Source organism: Mytilus edulis, chromosome 9, assembly GCF_963676685.1.
Source record: "Mytilus edulis chromosome 9, xbMytEdul2.2, whole genome shotgun sequence".
NCBI lineage: Eukaryota > Metazoa > Mollusca > Bivalvia > Mytilida > Mytilidae > Mytilus > Mytilus edulis.
The window spans coordinates 38,234,144-38,254,963 of record NC_092352.1 but is presented as its reverse complement, the minus strand read 5'-3'; the positions used below and the strand labels follow the sequence as shown (position 1 = coordinate 38,254,963).

Sequence of the window (20,820 nt, the reverse complement as noted above, 5' to 3'; positions counted from 1 at the left end):
TTTGTAATTTTTCCATTTATAGGCTGGGGCATTAACTCTAGAACGGATTGAGTGACACTACCAAAATTCAATCTTGATCTGTAGTTTGTGAAAATGAGCATTGTGAATAAGTTTCATAACATTTGGTTCAGGCAAACTTAAGTTAGAGAACGGAAACTAAATTTTTTGTAATTTTTCCAATTTGAGGCGGGGGCATAACTGTAGAACAGTTTGAGTAATGCTACCAAAATTCAAGTTGATCTGTGTCTTGTGGTAATAAGTATTGTGTATAGGTGTCATAACATTTGGTTGAGGCAAACTCAAGTAAGAGAACAGAAACCAATGTTGGGACGTAAGGGCATACAGATGGACAAGGGTAAAACTTAATGCCCCCTCCGCTACGTCGGAGGCATAACAATGGCATATTTTCCTGAGGACACTTTTATCATAAAGATATCACCAGAACAATACTACTTTTTAAATGTAAGAGGTGTATGATATTTTTAGTACTTTGGTCACAAGAGACAACTTTTGTCAATTTTACCTTGCACACCAGCATGTTCATCACATTCACACCATTTAACCAACTTGTTTAAAAAATCTCTATTATTTCCCAGCTGTAACGCTACTGATTCTGAAAATAAAATAAGAAACATCTCTAGATATAACTTGACTTGGCACCCTGTCAAAGAGCCCTAAGTGTCCATCCAATTAGCTCAGTGGTGACAGAGGACAAGAACATATTTTAAAGATCTTTGAAAATAAAGACACTGAGTAATGTTCCTGCTGTGTATTTGACTTGACATGAAAATCAAAATAATTTAAAAGGCATTGATTTCCTTCAAACTAGTTTAACCCCACCACATTCTGCATGTGTCTGTCCAAAGTCAGAAGCCTGTAATTCAGTTGATTTCGTTAGTTGTTGTACATTTCTGTACAATGTGTATATCAAAGTTTTTTTCATTCATCATCTTGTACATAAATGATAGTTAGTTAGATAGATAGTTAGTTTTCTTGTTTGAATTGATTTACATTTTTCATTTTGTGGCCTTTTATAGCTGACAATACAATATGGGTTTTACTCATTGTTGAAGGCCCTAAAAGCCCTATAGTTGTTTTAATTTCTGTGACGTTTGGTCTCTTGTGGAGAGTTTTTTCATTCGCAATCATACAACATCTTATTTTAATATTTAAAAGGAATCCTTCTTTATGGTTAATATGAACTAGCTAAGTTGAGCAAAGGCATTTTAGTAAAAGTACAATCAGCAATGAAATCTGCCTCATGAATTCTATAAACTTACCCAAAACAAAAACAGACAAAAGATACTGTGACTGGCTTATCTTAATATACTTTTGATTATTTTAATTGTGCCAAAAAAAACAAATTGCTTGAAGTTTTATTCCAATGAAGGTCTACTTAAAATAGTTTGCTGATATCATCAATGTGTTCTGACACACCATAGAACCATTTTGATGTATATAATCATTAAAACTTCTTCTTTACTGTCTTTGAATTTAAGTAAACACCCAATATATTTAAAAATAAAAAGATAAACACCTTTTAGCATAATAAATGCAGTTGTAAAATTGACTGTAACATATTTTATAATATAATGTCAAATAAAGAAGGTTTGATGAATAGATATAGGAAGATGTGGTATGAGTGCCAATGAGACAACTCTCCATTGCCAAAGCACTTTTTCAAACCCTTAATTTTAATAATCATGATATCTTCTAAATCATACAATATGTTTTGAAGACATTAATCTATGAGATATCATTTATGATGTACATTTTATTTTATCATCTTCTTGTAATTTGCCTTTGTTTTACAAAAATATACATCACCTTGAGAGAAAAAAATCCTAAATTACAGAATTTAAGTCTTTTACTTAAAAAAGATTCGCCAAAATAACCAAATATGCAAGTTTTGCATTTACAAGGAAAGTTGTTTTGAATGCATTATTAATGGTAAGGCTGTTGCTATTTTTTTTTTTTTTTTTTTTATTACAACCAAGTCATTGAGCCATCAAATATAGGTCATACCAATCATCTTTTTCATTTCAATACTAGAAAAAATCTATACAAAAACACTTTGATTAGGATGTAGAACTACCTTAGATGTTTTGTATAGCCTTTGTTTTGTCAATAAAGAATCACTGTTCTTTCAAAAAATACCAGACATAAACAATTTCTAACAAACACAAAGCTTTGAAAATGTACTCCTGTACTCAACAAAACATGCAAATTAGTTTTCTCGTTTGAATTGTTTTACATTGTCTTATCGGGGCCTTTTATAGCTGACTATGCGGTATGGGCTTTGCTCATTGTTGAAGGCCGTACGGTGACCTATATATATATATATATATATAGTTGTTAATTTCTGTGTCATTTTGGTCTTTTGTGGATAGTTGTCTCATTGGCAATCATACCACATCTTCTTTTTTATAAATTTACTACTTTACTTTACTATCTCTTCCTATGTAGAGCCTCAACTACTTTCAGGTAAATTAAGATAAGTAAGACAGACAATTTACCATTTGTCAGCTGAGAAGTGGGCAGCAATTACGTGTTGTTATTAAACAAAATCATGATTACTTGTTAAATCAGTTGGAGGTTTTTATGTTAGAGTGATCAGAAAGTATATAATCTATGATAGCTTCAAATCTATATAAATATATGACTAAATGACTTAGGAAATAACTTTTGCATTAAAATTTGCCATCTCTTTCAGAACATTTAAAAAATTCTGGATCCAAAATAGTTAAAATTTAATAAACAAAGTAATTTAAGGAAACAAGAAACTTATAACAGGTGCACTAACTATATTATCAGTTCAAACATCCTCCTACACTATTTTTTTACTACAATGTAGTGGGTAGCTACATACTTTTGAGAAGCAAAGTAAACATGGACGATAATAAAACAGTATTTTTTAAATCAACAATTTAACTAAAATCATTTATATAATTTATATTCTAAAACGAATGCAGATTTTTTTTTTCTAAATCAATTTGTTTTTACAATTAAATTAAGCATGTCTATATCAACTAATTCTGACCATGGTCATGAAGCTAGTTTTTAAAGTGTTAATTATCACATGCATCTCTCTATTAGAAAATGCAATATTCCCTTGCAACAGTTAAGAATAATAATGAAACAGACTTATTTCACATATTAAAAATATTCTACCTCTACTGTAGTAACATAAAACAAATCCCTTTTCCCCTTCAATTAACAAATTGCTATGCACCTGTACACTCAGAGCCTGTACATCATAAATACCTACATTATATTAATATTTATCTATACTCTACAGTCCTATGTCAGATTAGGAAGCTGTATGCTCAAATGTTTATTTGCAAGAAAACAATGTAACTCTTGTAGAAGATATTAATCACAACAATTATTACACAGCTTCAGTCTTGTCTGGCTAATGAAGTTACCAGTTAATTTATTATTGGCCTGGTTCCCTGTTTCAGTCTGTGTCCTTGAGAAATCCTTGAGGTAACACAAACAGAACAACACAGGTACAGAATGACCAGTTTTATTTAAGGAAAGAGTGGACTGTCAATGATGAAAAGTCTCAACATTCTTTGGAGTATTTTTGTTCATTATATAAAACTATAATAATTTTATATAGACCTTAAAGCAAATAATTTTATATAGACCTTAAAGCAAATTTCTTTGGTCATTCATACATCAGATATAGGTCAAGGTAACCTAGTTTGACCTATTCAAGAAAGTGGTAAAACATTAAGCCAAAACGCTCTGAAGATCACGTTTGCCAAAATGTTTGGTCTTATCTATTAAGTAATTTTCAGGTAAGAATTCACAGGTGTGTCATTGTTTTCACATTACATAATTGTTTATCTTTATTTAAGAGTAAGTCTGTAATATATGTCAATGTTTATTTCACTAGTAATATCAATCTGTCTGTATATCAATATAATCACATTCTCTATGCCAGCTGTAAGGGTAAAAACAAAAGTTTATGCCATTTCTCTTCTTGGCCTTGATATTGCATGTATCATCTAAGACTTCATTATCTAATATACATCTGATATTCTATTTCCAGTAAATTCCTGAACATACTTTTTTTGTTTTGTACTTTAGTTGTTGTAATTAATTAGAATTAACATACAAAAACTCTTATTTTTACTGTAATCATTTGGGATTCCTAGTTTATATATAGATCTAAAGGCAATAATTTAATAAGAAAAAATAACCAACAATAATCTTCAGATGAACTTGGATTTTTCAAATTTTTTTTTTGACAAATGAATTTTTAGATTGACATAAATTAATATAAACAGTTTTCACGGTGACTTAGTTTTTTTTAAATTGACAAATGAATTCTTAGTTTGACCTTATTTTTTCAAAATAGATTTCTAAACAATAAATTTTAATATGCAGACAAATAAATCTTCCTACATCCATTTTTCTATAAAAAATAGCTAAACATGCTAAAAGAAAATAGATCATACAAGTTTTTTTTAAATAAGTCAATCTGTCCTATCATATGTTTAATGCCTGACATCTGACATTTTAAGTTTTAAGATTGTTCTAACAAATGATGTGAATACTAATAGCATCACAAGATTAGGATCTGTGTGAAAACTTAAGTGCTCTATATATGTAAAGATACAACTTCTCACAATTCTGAAGATAATCATTTTAGATTTATATAAGAAACTGTCAAATTTATATATATATTTCCCTACTGATGGATAGAAAATAGCAAAACTAACTTTGTGACTCATTATTACCTAAGTAACTTTTATATTCACCAATAAAAAGGATTTTTTTTTAAATTTCAAGGTTTGTTTCTTAAAAATTACCTTGCCCATCAACAAGCATCCTAAGTACCCCTAATAATTTGAAGATTACTGCCATCACATTTGATGATGTTAATATCATTACAGCTTCCAAAACACCACATTGTACCAATAATTGCTTGTTAGATACTGAAAGAAAAGATTAATTCATATCTGTATTTAAAATAAATTGATCACAAATATATATTAACATATAATTGATAACACTTAATTATTGAATTGAAAATCTCTGTGTATATACTTTTGACATGCAAGAACTAAAAAAATAAACTTTAAAGATATTCTCCCATAGACTATTTGCTACAGGAAAACATAAATAAAAGAAAAATGTGCCCATGGAACACAATAATGCCACTTTGTAAATTTACAGCAAATTATTGTTTTTCCATTTATAAAGGGAAATAACTCATGATGATGACCGCACACAAATTAGAACTTGATCTTTGTTTGGTGGTAATAAGAATTGTGTAAAAGTTTCATAAACATTTGATTGAGGCTGAGTCAAGTAAGAGGGGGAATCACAAATAAAGCAAATTTTCAATTTATAAAGGGACATAACTCAAAAATGGTGACCCCATACAAATTAGAACTTGATCTGTGTTTGGTGGTAATAAGAATTTTGCAAAAGTTTCATAAACATTTGGTTGAGGCTGAGTCAAGTAAGAGGGGAAACGACAAATAAAGCAAATTTTCCATTTATTAAGGGACATAACTCAAGAATGGTACCCCACACAAATTAGAACTTGATCTGTGTTTGGTGGTAATAAGAATTTTGCAAAAGTTTCATAAACATTTGGTTGAGGCTGAGTCAAGTAAGAGGGGAAACGACAAATAAAGCAAATTTTCCATTTATTAAGGGACATAACTCAAGAATTGTGACCCCACACAAATTAGAACTTGATCTGTGTTTGGTGGTAATAAGAATTTTGCAAAAGTTTCATAAACATTTGGTTGAGGCTGAGTCACGTAAGAGGGGGAAAAGACAAATAAAGCAAATTTTCCATTTATTAAGGGACATAACTCAAGAATGGTACCCCACACAAATTAGAACTTGATCGGTGTTTGGTGGTAATAAGAATTTTGCAAAAGTTTCATAAACATTTGGTTGAGGCTGAGTCAAGTAAGAGGGGAAACGAAAAATAAAGCAGATTTTCAATTTATAAAGGGACATAACTCAAGAATGGTACCCCACACAAATTAGAACTTGATCTGTGTTTGGTGGTTATAAGAATTGTGTAAAAGTTTTGTAAATTTGGTTGAGAGAATTCTAAGTTAGAGAAGGGATACAATTATGGAGATATTGATGAACAGAAGCAGCTTGGGTATAATAAAAAAATCTGACCAAAATTGTCTGTATAAGAGTCTGTGCATGTATATGTGATTTTCACATGTTGTAAAGTAGTAAGAGTTATTGATAAGATATTTATACATCTCCAAGTCACATTAAAAACCCATTGACATATATTAAAAACACCCAAGATATTCATTCAAATCCATTATTGGTTCTATTTAAAGTAGAATAACCATAAACAATTGTTGGCACTCAGCTCAATGCAGGGGGTCTCATTGGGGAGTTCTGATCCGGATCCCGCTTACTGTTTTGTCAGATTCTCATATCCAACTTACACTATGTACATAAGCAATTCTCATTTTTTTGTAATTTCCCGTGTCCCACTAGACTTCATTTCCTGTTTTCACGGCACAATAATTTGACTTTCATGTGTCACCCTTACAAAAAATCGGCAATCCCATGTCATGCTTTGACCCCAATGAGACCCACAATGCAGTGATTTGTATTCAATATGCCCTCCCCCTTTATTGTAAATTTCATATCCCGCTTGGAATTGCTAGATTTCCAGAAGAACTAATAGGTTAAGCTTATTGTATGCAATCATTTTCCCCCTTTATCTTCTATATTTATATATACCCCACCTGGAATGGCTAGATTTCTAAGAGCACTAAGTATAGCATGCCGTAGCGTTATTTGTTCCTCATCAGAATTTTTAAGTACAGATAATAATTTGTCTAAAACTCCCTCTTCTACCAGCTTTCGACAGTGATCATCTGTGAATATAAAATATGAACATGATATACAATAAATTTTATATTTGCCAGATATATCTATAATAAAATGAAAAAGATGTAAAACCGGATACTTTCACATTATCTGTTGTTAACACTGCACTGATATGTAGCAATTTATAGGTTTAGTTTACTGAAGAATGATGTGGATGTAAAGAGCATGTCTGAAAGATGCTTAAAAATTGCAGTTGCATCAAGTACATTTACCCCACATACATTTTTTTTGCATTCCTCCACAATAGTATTTATTTCTAAAGTCTTATTCTTCGTCCACTTTTTTTGCTATGTAAAATAAAACAAAGGGAAATATAGATAATAGTTAGACATAGCAACCCAATGTCTAGAATTGACATTTTTGTCTTATTTTATAGTCAGTTCTTATTCAATTTACCCTCGTTTTGTAGTGGCAACCTACATTCATCCTGGATGGCCTCTATTATGACCTACTTATTGTATCTTTGTTTGTGGCCTAAACATACATGAAATAATTACAACTGGACTTTAAACAACCAACAATCATTCAATAAATCTTTTTATGAGGTATCAAACTATGACAAAGCTAAACTAAATGACAATTTGCTATGTGTTTTTTCCTTAATTGAGATATATTATACAATACCATTTCTTGCAAAATTTCCTACAGCCAGAGCTCCAGATAACCTTAGATGATCAACATCACTGTCTAACCACTTCACAATCTCATAAAATACGGGACCTTCACTATTCTTAAATAAGGCTTCCATACTCTTGTCTGAAAAATATAATGATATTTATTATCTGTTCTTAAAATGTCCTTGAAATAAAAAGAGTCTTATTTGTAATAATCGCAACTGAATACAATATAACAACTAACTGGTATTTTTTTAGGATACTTTATTTTACATTTAGCCCTTTCCAGCCCATTTTGTGGTGATTCTATTCTTTTTTCATTTTTCTTATGTATAAGAGAAGAGTCAAATCTTACATTGATATTTTATTACATTTTTGTATTTCTTTTTTGTATTCTACTGCAATAATTTGGTATGAATAAGAGAAGAGTCAAATTTTACATTGATATTTTATTATTTCTTTTTTGTATTCTACTGCAATAGTTTGGTATATTTTTAAGGATATATTATTCGTTGAACAGTTTTTGTGCTTCAGGACTTAGCCAGGGGCATTATCTGCATAGCTGATCCACCTACAGGATATACTAAATGATTTAAACATTAATTAAATTTCGGTAATGAATTGGAATATTATGTTCAAGAACTTGTATAAATATGACTTCAAGATTATTTTTTTGTATTTTAAAACAATGAAAATGTAGAGAAAACATAATTAAGTGCATCCTTAAATTCTTGGCGATTCTCATCAGAATGATTTTGTGAAATGAAAAGTTATCAGTTTTGAATCTTTAAGTTGCCAAAACAATTAAAATAAGTAGCATAATTACGCAATATAGATGTTTTCTACTGCCAAGTAAGATGCAATCTTTAGATCAATATATTCTGTTTTTCATAATATAAATTAAAGTGAATAAGTGCACATATGTCATGCATTAACTCTGTGGGTGCTGTTATTTCTGAATTGTTTTAAAATTTTAAGTATTTTAGTTTTCATGTTTCAAAGCTAAATCATTTTAGTTAATAGAACTTGGGCCTAGGATGTTGAGTGCTGTTGGTAGCTGGTCAAATGTATCTATACAGATGATTCCTATATTCTGTATAGCAGGTTATTTTCGTGGGGTGTAAATTTATGCTGATAAAAACAAAATCGACAAAATATATTCAGCCAATTGAAAAGTGCACATGCAAAGTTATTAATAAAAGTTTCGAATCTGTCAAAATTTTTCATATACTTTATTCAATGAAAATCGGGAAATTTTATACCTGCAAAAATAACCCAGTATTCCATATATGTAGGTGCTACAGTCTTAAACTGATGGTCTTACAATCTTATAAATGTAGACAAAACATCACAAAACTAAAGGCTCTAAAGAGCCTGTGTTGCTCACCTTGGTCAACAAAGGACACAGATGGATTCATGACAAAATTGTGTTTTGGTGATGTGTTTTTAGATCTTAACTTAACTTTACTTAACATTCTTGCTGCTTACAATTATATCTATCTATAATGAACTTGGCCCAGTAGTTTCAGTGGAAAATGTTAGTGAAAATCTACAAATTTTATGAAAATTGTTAATAAAATTTACTATGAAGGGCAATAACTCCTTAGGGGTCAATTGACCATTTTGGTCTTTTTAGGTCTTACTTTGCTGTACATTATTGCTGTTTACAGTTTACCTCTATCTCTATCTATTATAGTATTTAAGGTAATAACCAAAAACAGCAAAATTTCCTTAAAATTACCAATTCAGGGGCAGCAACCTAACAATTGGTTATCTGATTCATCTGAAAATTTCAGGGCAGATAGATCTTTACCTGATAAACAATTTCACTTCCTGTCAGATTTGCTCTAATTGCTTGGGTTTTTGAGTTATAAGCCAAAAACTGCATTTTACACCCTATGTTCTATTTTTGGCCATTGTGGCCATCTTGGTTGGTTGGCCGAGTTACCGGACACATTTTTTAAACTAGATACCCCAATGATGATTATGCTTAAGTTTGGTTTAATTCAGCCCAGTAGTTTCAGAGGAGAAGATTTTTGTAAAAGATTACTAAGATTTACGAAAAATGGTTAAAAATTGACTATAAAGGGCAATAACTCCTAAAGCATACCTGTCAACCTCTGAAAATGAAAAGTCAGGTCATGACCTGCATTGAGAAAAAAAATCTCAGGTCATAACGCGTACGACATTTTGCGGGCTCAATTGAAGAACAAAAATATGTTTACATATAATTTATATAGTCAATATGTATATGAAACAGTTAGAACATGTATACAAGTTTATTTCAGACTATTGTTATATTCCATAGTAGCAGACTTGGCATTCTTTAAAAGAACTGCACTTGGTTTCAGTTCATAGCAATGCAAATGTGTATTCATTTTACAAGAAAGAAGAGCACACAGTGTATCCTTATTAAGATCAGCCCTACACTCTGTAGCTATTTTCTTTACTAAAGAAAATGCCCTCTCACTGTCTGCATTGCTGTTTGGCAAAACCAGTAATGTTTTAGCAAGTTTTGACAAAACAAAAAATCTTGGCTTGTTTTCAACTACCACTTTGTTATTTTCAACTGAAAGGGCCCTCTTTACTATTTGGGTGGTTTTAGTTTTTCCACAGGAATAACCTGAAGCTATTTCACAGCTCAGGTAAACAGTCCTACATTTTGACTTTTGGTTACATTGAAAAAGACCGATAAAACCGAAGGTCGCATTACTTCTAAATACCGGAAACAATTCCGGTCAGAAATCCGGGTGAAACGGGTAATGTTAGAAATTCCCGGGACCCGCCGGGTAAAGAAAAACTCCCGGGTGAGAGGTGAAAATAACGGGTGTCACCCGCAAAAAACGGGTGAGTTGACAGGTATGCCTAAAGGGGTCAACTGACCATTTTGGTCATGTTGACTTATTTGTAAATCTAACTTTGCTGAACATTATTGCTGTTTACAGTTTATCTCTATCTATAGTAATATTCAAGATAACCAAAAACAGCAAAATTTCCTTAAAATTGCCAATTCAGGGGCAGCAACCTAACAACGGGTTTTCTAATTCATGTGAAAATTTCATAGCAGATAGATCTTGACCTGATAAACAATTTAACCCCATGTCAGATTTGCTCTAAATGCTTTGGTTTTTGAGTTATAAGCCAAAAACTGCATTTTACCCCTATGTTCTATTTTTAGCCATGGCAGCCATCTTGGTTTGTTTGCCGGGTCACCGGACACATTTTTATACTAGATACCCCAATAATGATTGTGGCCAAGTTTGGGTAAATTTGGCCCAGCAGTTTTAAAGGAGAAGATTTTTGTAAAAGTTAACGACGACGGACGACGGACGCCAAGTGATGAGAAAAGCTCACTTGGCCCTGTGGGCCAGGTGAGCTAAAAACCTTAAACATAACAGATAACTAGAGAATATGATGATTTCTGCGTTGCATGACATTCTATCATCAATACTGAGGTATTTAAGTTCTACAATTATCTGCATCTTTCCAAGATTACTGTTATTCTCAATAAACTTTTAAGCTTTAGTGTCTAGAATACAACAGTTACAATGATTAACATGACTAAATAAAATCCTTTTGAGAACAAAAATCTCACAATGTAATCTAGAGGGAGAGAGGAATCTTACCAGCTTGTTTATAACTCTGTTATGTTCATAAACAGCACCAAAAGAAGAGGCAAAAAAATAAAATAAACAAAAATGTGTATATAGTACACTGATGCCCCACTCGCAATAACATTTTCTATGTTAGTAGTATCTTGAAATTGGGGTCAATTCTCTAATTTGGCATTAACATTAGAAATATCATATCATAGGAAACACGTGTACTAAATTTCAAGTTAATTGGACTTCAACTTCATCAAAAACTACTTTGACCAACAACTATAACCAAAAACTTGAACCTTAAGCCGGACAAGACGTACCAATGAATAGACAGGCTGAAAAACTATCAGACCCACAAACCAAAAAACACAATGCCCTTAGGTGGGGCATAAAAATGAAAGTTTATCAACTAAATTGTATCAATGTTATAACTCCCAAAATACTTACCACCAGTGAGTAAAAGAACTAGCAAATCAGATGCCATTTTGATTGTCTGTTGACTTTCAGTGTCTAATTTGCCAGTCTTTGATTGGATAATCCTGATCAGGTGATTGCTTAAATTTGTCTCTGCCAATAAGTCCTTGATCTCATCTGAAATGAAAAAAAACAATGCAAGTTTCAAATCATGTAAATCCTTCTATTCACTCAAGGAGTTACAGATACAACTAAATCATCAGCCATTCATCAAAGGAAAATAATACAAAACAGTAACTACAAGTTGTCATCAAAGTCAATTGCACCATGTTGCTATGTTTTCAAGAAATTTCTAAACAATATATACCATGCCTGCTATCATTATTACTTTTCTAAATTCATGTAAACCCCGAAATCTGGTTTAAAACCCTAACTTGGCATTTCTTTAAACAATTCATTTTATTATGAACATGTGTACCTAGTTCTATGTTGATGTGACCACTAAGTACCTAAAACCAAAACTTCAACCTATTTCATTTTCATAATGATTGAACCTTGAGATCTTGGTCAGGTGAATGCAGTTTAACATGAGAAAATATTGGGTATGCATCTTTTAAACAGTAAACCAACGACAGCAGCTAGAGGCATCTAGATGGCAACACAGTCTCAAACAATAGACTGGTGTCCAGATACATGTAAAATGTCATTCTCTTAATAGTATGGAATCCATAAAAAATTATGCATAGTTATTGCCAACTAGGACTACATTGAATTGTGAGTTTCAATGCAATAAACGTATTTAATATTTACACTGCACTGGCAATAAAGCAACACTTTAATAACATATCAACCCATAGAATCCAGATTTTTAAACAAGTCTAACCAAAAATGTTTGTAAATACTTCCGTTTTTAGTGTGAATAGTACCAAATTTAACCTCAGATAGATTTCTGAGATGGGGGTATTCATATCAATGAAATTCATGCTAGCCATCAGATCAAAGAAAGACTTACCCCATTCTGACATGTTGATCAACATATCTAGTATAGTATCTGTATGGGCTCCATCATTATCTGACTGTAACAGGTTGACAATAGTATTACATAGGGTAGACTTTACTAATCTGTCTCTACTCACTTCTGGAAAGATAAATACAAGATTTATATTATAAGCATGCTGCCAAGACAAATTAAATTTACTTCTACCAAAATAAGTCAACTAAGGACTACATGTTGCGGTTATGAATATTTTTTACTGAGACCAAATATGGACCATTTATTACAGGTTACTAGTAATACCTTGACAGGAACTCTTAAACTATAGACCAGAAAGGGTTGACTGGTATATGGACAAATATTGTCACCAGGACAATTTCTTATACATCTAGAAAACATGTTCATTTGCAATACACTTTTGAAGGGTTTCATTAAAATCTGGTTAAGGGTTTAGACGAACTTACAGATATATTGTGACAAACAACTCCTATAAACAAAGCATTATAATAAATCTAATGAACATTTATTAGGCTTGAAACAGAATAAAAGTACTTTTCAAACAGGAAATAACAAAATAAAAAAATAAATCTCTACAGCAAGTGAACATCTTCCTTCTGTTGTTTACTCAGAAATTACATCAGTTTAATCATTGAACACAAGTATTACCATATGTCTTCAAAAATATAATAAATTGAATTCTCTAAAAAACGTCTGAAGATAACCAATGATTTGTCAATAAAACATCTCTGAACCATTAATATTCACATCTTGAAATCGTAACAGCTCTCAGAGATGTAAAATCATTACTTGAAGTTAAAATCTTAGCTTAAATGTGAAAATAATGGAAGAAAACTAAATGCCACCTTCTGACAATGTAATCAGATATCTTAAATGTAACAACTGCATCATGGCATAAAAAAATATGTTTTCACTAATTAGAGAAACCTTCCATGACCCTATATTCCCTATGTAAATATTGACCATGAATGATTGACCTCAGAAGTAGTGAAGTATTGTTTGGTTACAACACAGGAATTCCATTGTTTACTTGTTCTGTTTTTCTTGAAATTTATCTTCTCCACAAAACTGCATTGATGTTTTTGTTGGTTGCTTAACATCCAGTGGCAAATATTTCATGCATGTTCAGGACTGCATTAAGGAGTTATTGTATAAGTAATTATTAATAGGAGGATGCTATCGAAACTTCAATTTTTGCTAGCATGAGCTAAATTACACCAACATTTTTATCATGCAAACATCTATTTAAAAAAATTTCTAAATACAGAAAGTGACCAACTTAATGTTGAAGTTGGTGATCCATAATATGGTTTCCTCATTTAGACCAAACATTATAATTTCAAGAGATGTTATAATCTTCCTCCTTTTTTTACAGTACTAGTAACAATAAAGGACTTGCCAAAACGGAACATTACATTTTTTTAACGGCTTTCAATTTTTTTTCTTGAGACGTTACGTAACAAAGAATGCCTATTTATAAGAAGCTTCTTGACACTGTCAGACAAGCATCATGGGTTCAACTTCTGTCTATGTAAGTTTTAAAATGTGCATTTCAGTGTATGGCATTTGTCAATTTAGTGTTTCAAAGCCTTTTACCTCTAATACATTGTTTACAATGATGTTCCTACTACATCTTTTTTTTAAAGAAAAAAATACCTGAAAAGATAGAACTAGCAATGTTTCAAAGCACTCAAAAGGTGCACCAACAGGAAAACATTTATCACTTCTTTTCATCTGTTTATCAGATAAAATCTCAAAATCTTATCATAATATGTACATGTATAATGAAAAATTACCCTTTGCATTCAAAAATAATTCCTAGTTATCAAACAGACAGACTATGCATGTCAGATGCATGATTTGATTGTATCATCTTTGTAGATGAAAGCAAGCTGTTTTACTTCCTTGTTGCATCTATCAATAGACTGACAAGAATCCTTCCTTTACAAAATAGAAACACCAGCATGAGTCATTATTCTGCATTATTCTGCAAATCTTTTAGACTTTGCTTCAAACCTTACCTGACAGTTTATTTGTCTGACTAAACAAAGTTACTGACAGAATCCTGTCACACAGCTAAACTTACTTAAATTAGCAAACCTACTGACAATGAGAATCGTGAACAATAGAGCTAAAACTTATGTGGATAAGCTATCTGAAAACTGACTGCACTATTATGCAGTGCTAATGTTACCTGTGACAGCAAAGTTTTAGAATGCGAGCAAAACTATACATAAACTTAACTTAACCAGAATCAGAAAAAGACGAGCTATATATGTGTAACTAATATATGGAGAATCATGTCATTAAATTACCAGATTCACAACTGATAACCATATTTAACCTTGCAAAATAATTCATAGCTTTCAACAGTAAGGAAATCTAGAACTAGATTCAGAAAATCCTCCATAATGATATCTCTACTTTACCCCAACAATGAAAGATACAGAGATATGTTGAGCAAACCTTACCTGAATCAGAAAGCTAATTTTAAGCTACTGAGGAGAACCATCATCTACTGAGTAAACCTTTCCTGAATAAGCAAGCCTACTGAGAACTAATCTTAACTGGATAAACCTGGTCTGAATCAGAAAGCTACTGAGGTTGGGCCATGCTTAACAATGCAAACCTTCCCTGAATCAGCAAGGCTAATGATGCAAACCATACTACCTAGATAAAACAATCCTAGCATAGTAACTTAGTAGGACCATGCTATACTGAACAACCCTTAGCTGAATAGGTAAACCATGATTTATAGAACAAACATATATGGAATCAGTACCACTACTCAGGAATACCATGCTATAGAGAAATTACATGAATCAACTAAGCTAGTGACTGTCAGGACACCCATGCATACATAGAGCTAACCTTACATGAAAAAGGATAGCTACTGACTTTGAGGAGACCCATGTGACAAAGATCTAGAATACCAGAATCTGCAAATTTAATAACTGTGAGGAGGCTTACCTTATACAAAGTTTATCTTACCTGAATCAGCAAAACTGCTGACTGTGAGAAGAACCATGTTACACAAGGATCTATCAGACAGGTGGTAGGATATATATTGTTCCAACATGTCTAATACTCCTTCCTCTAAAGCTCGCTCTTGGAGACTCTCTAAAAAAATAGATATGTAACAGGTTTAAACATCTTAAATTTTATCTTTTGTATATTATTGTATTTATTTAAATTGCTCCTTTTAAATTATTGTGGCAGTCACATATGATATAATAGATACAATTTGGTATAAGATGCACATCGCCAGACCCCTGCCTACAGACAATTTTCTTAGTTGAATTGTTTCATAGTTTTTATGTTTGGCTTTTATAGCCTACCATATAACATAAGCTTTCTCATTGATGAAGGAAGTATGCTTTCATATAATTGCTTACATCTACTTCATTTGAGTTTTGGTGAATAGTTGTCTCATTGGCAATCATACCACATCTCCTTATTTTCATATTGTAGGTTTTAAAAAGACACCTTTTCCCTCTTTTGAATGTACTATTAGCACATACTTACAACTTCTCGTCCAATCAAATTGCTTGAATTTGCCTTCTAATTTTCATAGTACATACTTTTTCCGTGTACTAAGTAACTACGCATGAATGACCACAAGGGTAAGATTTCATTGTATTGTAATCAAGATATTAGAACAAAAATTGCTACTGGCTATTTTGAAATAAATGATGTGTTCCAAATTTAACTAAATAGTTTGTAATTAGTTTTCAAACAGATTTTTAACATCCTACTAATCAATCTTTTGATCTAAATTTTGTTTTGACAATTAAAAAAGTTTCTTTCATTTAAATAAAGAGTAATAATAATGGTGCTTTATACCTTGATTAAAGTACAACTCAATCTAAAATGTGTAATCCTTTATCTTCCATGCAATTACTTTGTACACAAAAAGAGTCAACCATGAATCTTTTGAAGGGAAATTATTAATAAAGCAATTTGATATATTTAGTCATAAATTGGTCCATAATTGGTTGCCTTATGTCCAGTGACAAATATTTCATGCATATAAACTATCCACTAGACTACCTATGGGTACATACCAGGGGCAGATCCAGCCATTTTTAAAAGGTGTTTCAACCAAAGATGTGGGAGGGGGATCCAACTGTTTGTGATAGTTTTAGGTTTTATGTGAAATAAAAAAATGTGTTCAAGAACCTAAAGCTTTCACTGCAATTTAAGAATTGTCTGCTCTTGGTCAATTCATTTTGTCATCTTACCATGTAAATAAGTACATGTATAGTACAACAACGCTTCGTTCATATCAATAAACATACTTACACCAGCAGCTACCTTCTTTACATTCTAAAGTCAAGGGCCTTTTGAAATCCCATTTTTACAATGATATTATAGCGAGTAGATTTACAAAACTACGTAAATGAGCTACATCCAGTCAGCCAAAACATATCAATAGACTAATTACAGGATTACTCAAGTTGTAAATATGTGCTAAATTGGATATTGTATAGAAAGGTATATACTATGAAAATAAGAGCTTGGGGCACAGCCCCTCGCTCTAATTTTCATAGTATATACCTTTCTATACAATAACCGAGACTTAGTTTCATTTCTGTTCATTCTTGTGAACACTGTATTCAAATTGACTGAAGATAATTGATTACTGAATTGTTTTCCTTTCTACCTTATATAGCATTCAGTTCTAAAATATTAATACTTTTTACAATTTCATGCCCTAAGGAAGTTTTGTAATTCTATTATTAGTGTACCTATTTTGGTCTCTGTTCTTTATATAACTGTGACTAATATATAATTTAAATTGCAATTAGCCTTTTGTTACCTCAAATATGTTTATTAATAGTTTAAGTGGTATGAGCATTTTGGTTTTAGAAACTGAAAATGAATATATAGTAAAAGGAATAAATGAAATAAAAATTGTATAATTTAAAATCTACACAACTTTAAACTGAAACTAATTCCTGGCTATTTTACAGAGAACTAAAACTAAGTTAATATTTTCTGCAAAGCACTACCAATTGCTGTAAGCACATTACTTGTGTATGTATGATAAATCCAAAGTACTTTATAGGTAATTTATTCTGATCTGATGAGATGTAAATGCTTCAAGTACTACATATTGGTATACTATTTTGTCAGTTCTTGAATGTATTATTGTAGATAATTAGGCCAGACCATTTTTTTATGTGTTTTTTTTTACTACATGTAGTTGGTAGATTATGTTTTTGCTGATCTTCAATGATCAAAATGTATTTGTAAGTAAAAGACTTCCCAATTCTGTTCTTATGGAAGCAGCCTATAGGTACTATCAAAAGTTCTTGCATAACACAAGAGTTCCATACATGAATTTATGAAACATTTCTCTCTTGATGATAAGAATTAAACAAACCAATCAATCCCTATAGTATGAATATACCCCCCCTAAAAACACGACCAGAAAAAAAATTGTTGATCTGAAAGGTCATATTCTAGTTCTCCATTTCCTTATGATATAGAGTGCACAAAGGTGAATGGCTTTGGAGTATAAATGCTAAGATTCTGTCTGTTGATTTATGTATATTTCAAATTAGGTTTTAATAGTGTGTACTTTTCTTAAATCTACTCTAAAAATTCATAAAATATAATTTCATGTTTTTTGTGCTGGACAGACATTTCAAACTAAAGGTGTTTTTTTCTTCTTCTGATTCATGAATTAGATGAGTTTAGCAAGTTTTCCATAACCCTGTATAACTGTATCAGTATGTAAGTATATCAATCAGAAATAGAATGTATACTATTTATACTGGATGACATGTATATCCTTGTATTATAGGTGACAAGGTCATGTTAGAATCCAGCAAAGTCTGCAGATTCTATTATAATGATTAAGTACACCAAACATAACATGAACACTAGCTACTCTATTGCAGATACTAGAATTATACATGAGAAAATTATTGAATATTAAATCCAAAGATATCTTTAAACTGCTTATTTGAAAAATGTAAAACTTCCATTCAAAGCTAGCCATAGGGCTCTGATACTTACCATGCAGAATTTACAGTAATAGAAAACTAGAATACAAAAAAAGAAGGATGGGACACAGTCCGACACACACAGGGAAGGAGTTTTGACTATCATAGAAAATATATAATCAGTCAGGTAAGGTCAGAAAGCTTATCTTCAGCACTGCGGCCCCAATCAGCCTATCAGGGAGCAGTTCTCTATCTTAGATAATGTCTTACGTGTCTTATGTATGGATCATCAAAGTTTTATGTGACTTTACCATGTGTATTAGTAAGATTTAGTAGAAATCCACAAGCTATGGTACGGAGTCTGTCTGCTCCCTCCTCTTCACTCTTTATCTTTGACTTTAGAAGAGACAACAGCTTGGCCATTCCATCAAAAGAATCAACTGCATTTCTGCCCTCATCTAAAAATATGAAAAAAAAAAGATTGTTGGCTTAACTGATATTGATATGGATTCTTTCTGTTAGTGGAATCTGAAAACATTTTTTACAAATACCATTTCAAATTGTGTCTTTCTAAAAGTGACATTTGAATTCTGCAACACATGAAGGTAAACTGATTTTAATAAAAGACGACCTACCCTATAAAACTCCTTTTGTTGAAGATTTAAAAGAATTTGATAAAGTATCCTTAACTGAGATACAGTTATGTGTATCAAATTGCTTGATGCTATTCTCATCTTTCTTTTTTTTATACCAATTTTCATGGATTGGTGAAAAATCATAATTTTGAGGAGAGTTGATTACTATGTTTTGCCTGCATACAAACCTATTGTAAATTTCTAGTACATTGAACATTTAAATTCATGGTTCACAATTACATATACCACTGAAACGACAATATTTGGTATTCTGTGAATAATAACATCCATAGTTATCAGGATTTCAAAGTTGTCTGAATTGAGAATAGAATGTATTATTCATACGCAAGTATAGAAGCGGAAGTCAAATTCCTTAGCCAGCCAATATATCTGTCACACAAAGTTCATTATTTAGACATAGCTTTATAAATGGCTCACCCCATAATGAAGCATAGCTATTTATTTATAAGTGGGAAATCTACTTCTATATCAAGATGACCACTTCATCTTTGAGTTTATTTATAAGGTATCAGTATCCGATCATATAAAATTTATGAACAGACCATGAATATCATAAAACTTATAACATATTATTGGTCAACTTCGGAAACCAAAGAAAAATAATTGACTTTTTATGAAATTTTATAGGCTATACAAATGTGATTTTATTATACAGTGAGGTTCAATCTGCCTTTTTTTTAATTACCATAATTTTCAATATAATCTATTAGTTTTTCAAAGACATCTTCACTAGCCAAGGTTTACGATCCACTCCCCTCCTCTCTGGATTGACAGGATAGTAACCCTTGGCTAGCAAAGAAGAGTGTATGAGTCAACAGATAATTCCATACAGAAAAGAGGCAGACTATAAGCTCATCTTATTGCATATGTCATATCATTATATGATTTAAATCATATAAATATTTGTATAACTTATAATTAGGCCACAAATTATGATTAATATGTAAGAATGATGGCAATCAAAGGAAAAAAATATAAAACCAGGAAGTTAAATAGATAAAGAAGTATGTGATGGACATTAAATCAGCAAGACTTCCTGGAGGAGTTCTAAGGTTATCTGGTAACATTAACATGTTAAAATGATATAAATCTGATCATAATTTACTTACAAATCAATGAAATCTTAGATTTATGCAGTTTTTCTGATAATCAGAAAAATTAATTGTCTCTCTATTTGATTCAGATCTGCATTATTTCCTATCATGCATGTACTGGTACATATCTGTACCATTATATCATAATGACATCAGGGGCGTAGCTACCCGGAGGCACGACAGCACGTGCATCCACGTCGTTTTCACAAAAAAAAAAAAAAAAAAAAAAAAAAAAAAAATCAGAAGAGAGAGAGATGATTTCGTCAATCGGATCGGAGCCTGTTGGTGTCTTTTCCGTCTATCCCGGATATTAGTTTGACAACCTAGTTACAAGTTTTGATGAAGCTGTTCATTCAGAAAAAGATCGTAGCTCCGAAGTTGCGTGCACATTGATTCGGCATGCAAAAAAAGAAATGGCAAAATAAAAATTTATAGATTGTCAATTTGAATGTTAAAGGAAACACCTATGTTGTCACTTTAAATTTTTTTAATTGACGAAATGTCATTAAATAACGACATTTGGTTTCAAAATAAAAAAAAATTTGGAGATTATGACAAAATCGGAAGGTTACTTGTATCTTTT

The 20,820-nt window shown here is 31.4% G+C and overlaps 1 protein-coding gene across 3 annotated transcripts in view; it reads right to left on the bottom strand.

Annotated features, from left to right (window-relative positions):
• LOC139489702 (rap1 GTPase-GDP dissociation stimulator 1-B-like) overlaps positions 1-20,820 on the bottom strand; it is a 64,419-nt gene that overhangs the window by 12,493 nt on the left and 31,106 nt on the right. For all 3 annotated transcript variants that reach the window (XM_071276413.1, XM_071276414.1, XM_071276415.1), the window contains exons 5-12: positions 18,799-18,945; positions 15,528-15,656; positions 12,537-12,662; positions 11,558-11,701; positions 7,519-7,650; positions 6,750-6,881; positions 4,821-4,946; positions 524-613 (exon numbers count right to left, since the gene is read on the bottom strand). In XM_071276413.1, the coding sequence (XP_071132514.1) occupies positions 524-613; positions 4,821-4,946; positions 6,750-6,881; positions 7,519-7,650; positions 11,558-11,701; positions 12,537-12,662; positions 15,528-15,656; positions 18,799-18,945 (1,026 nt within the window). The remainder of the gene's footprint in view (positions 1-523; positions 614-4,820; positions 4,947-6,749; positions 6,882-7,518; positions 7,651-11,557; positions 11,702-12,536; positions 12,663-15,527; positions 15,657-18,798; positions 18,946-20,820) is intronic.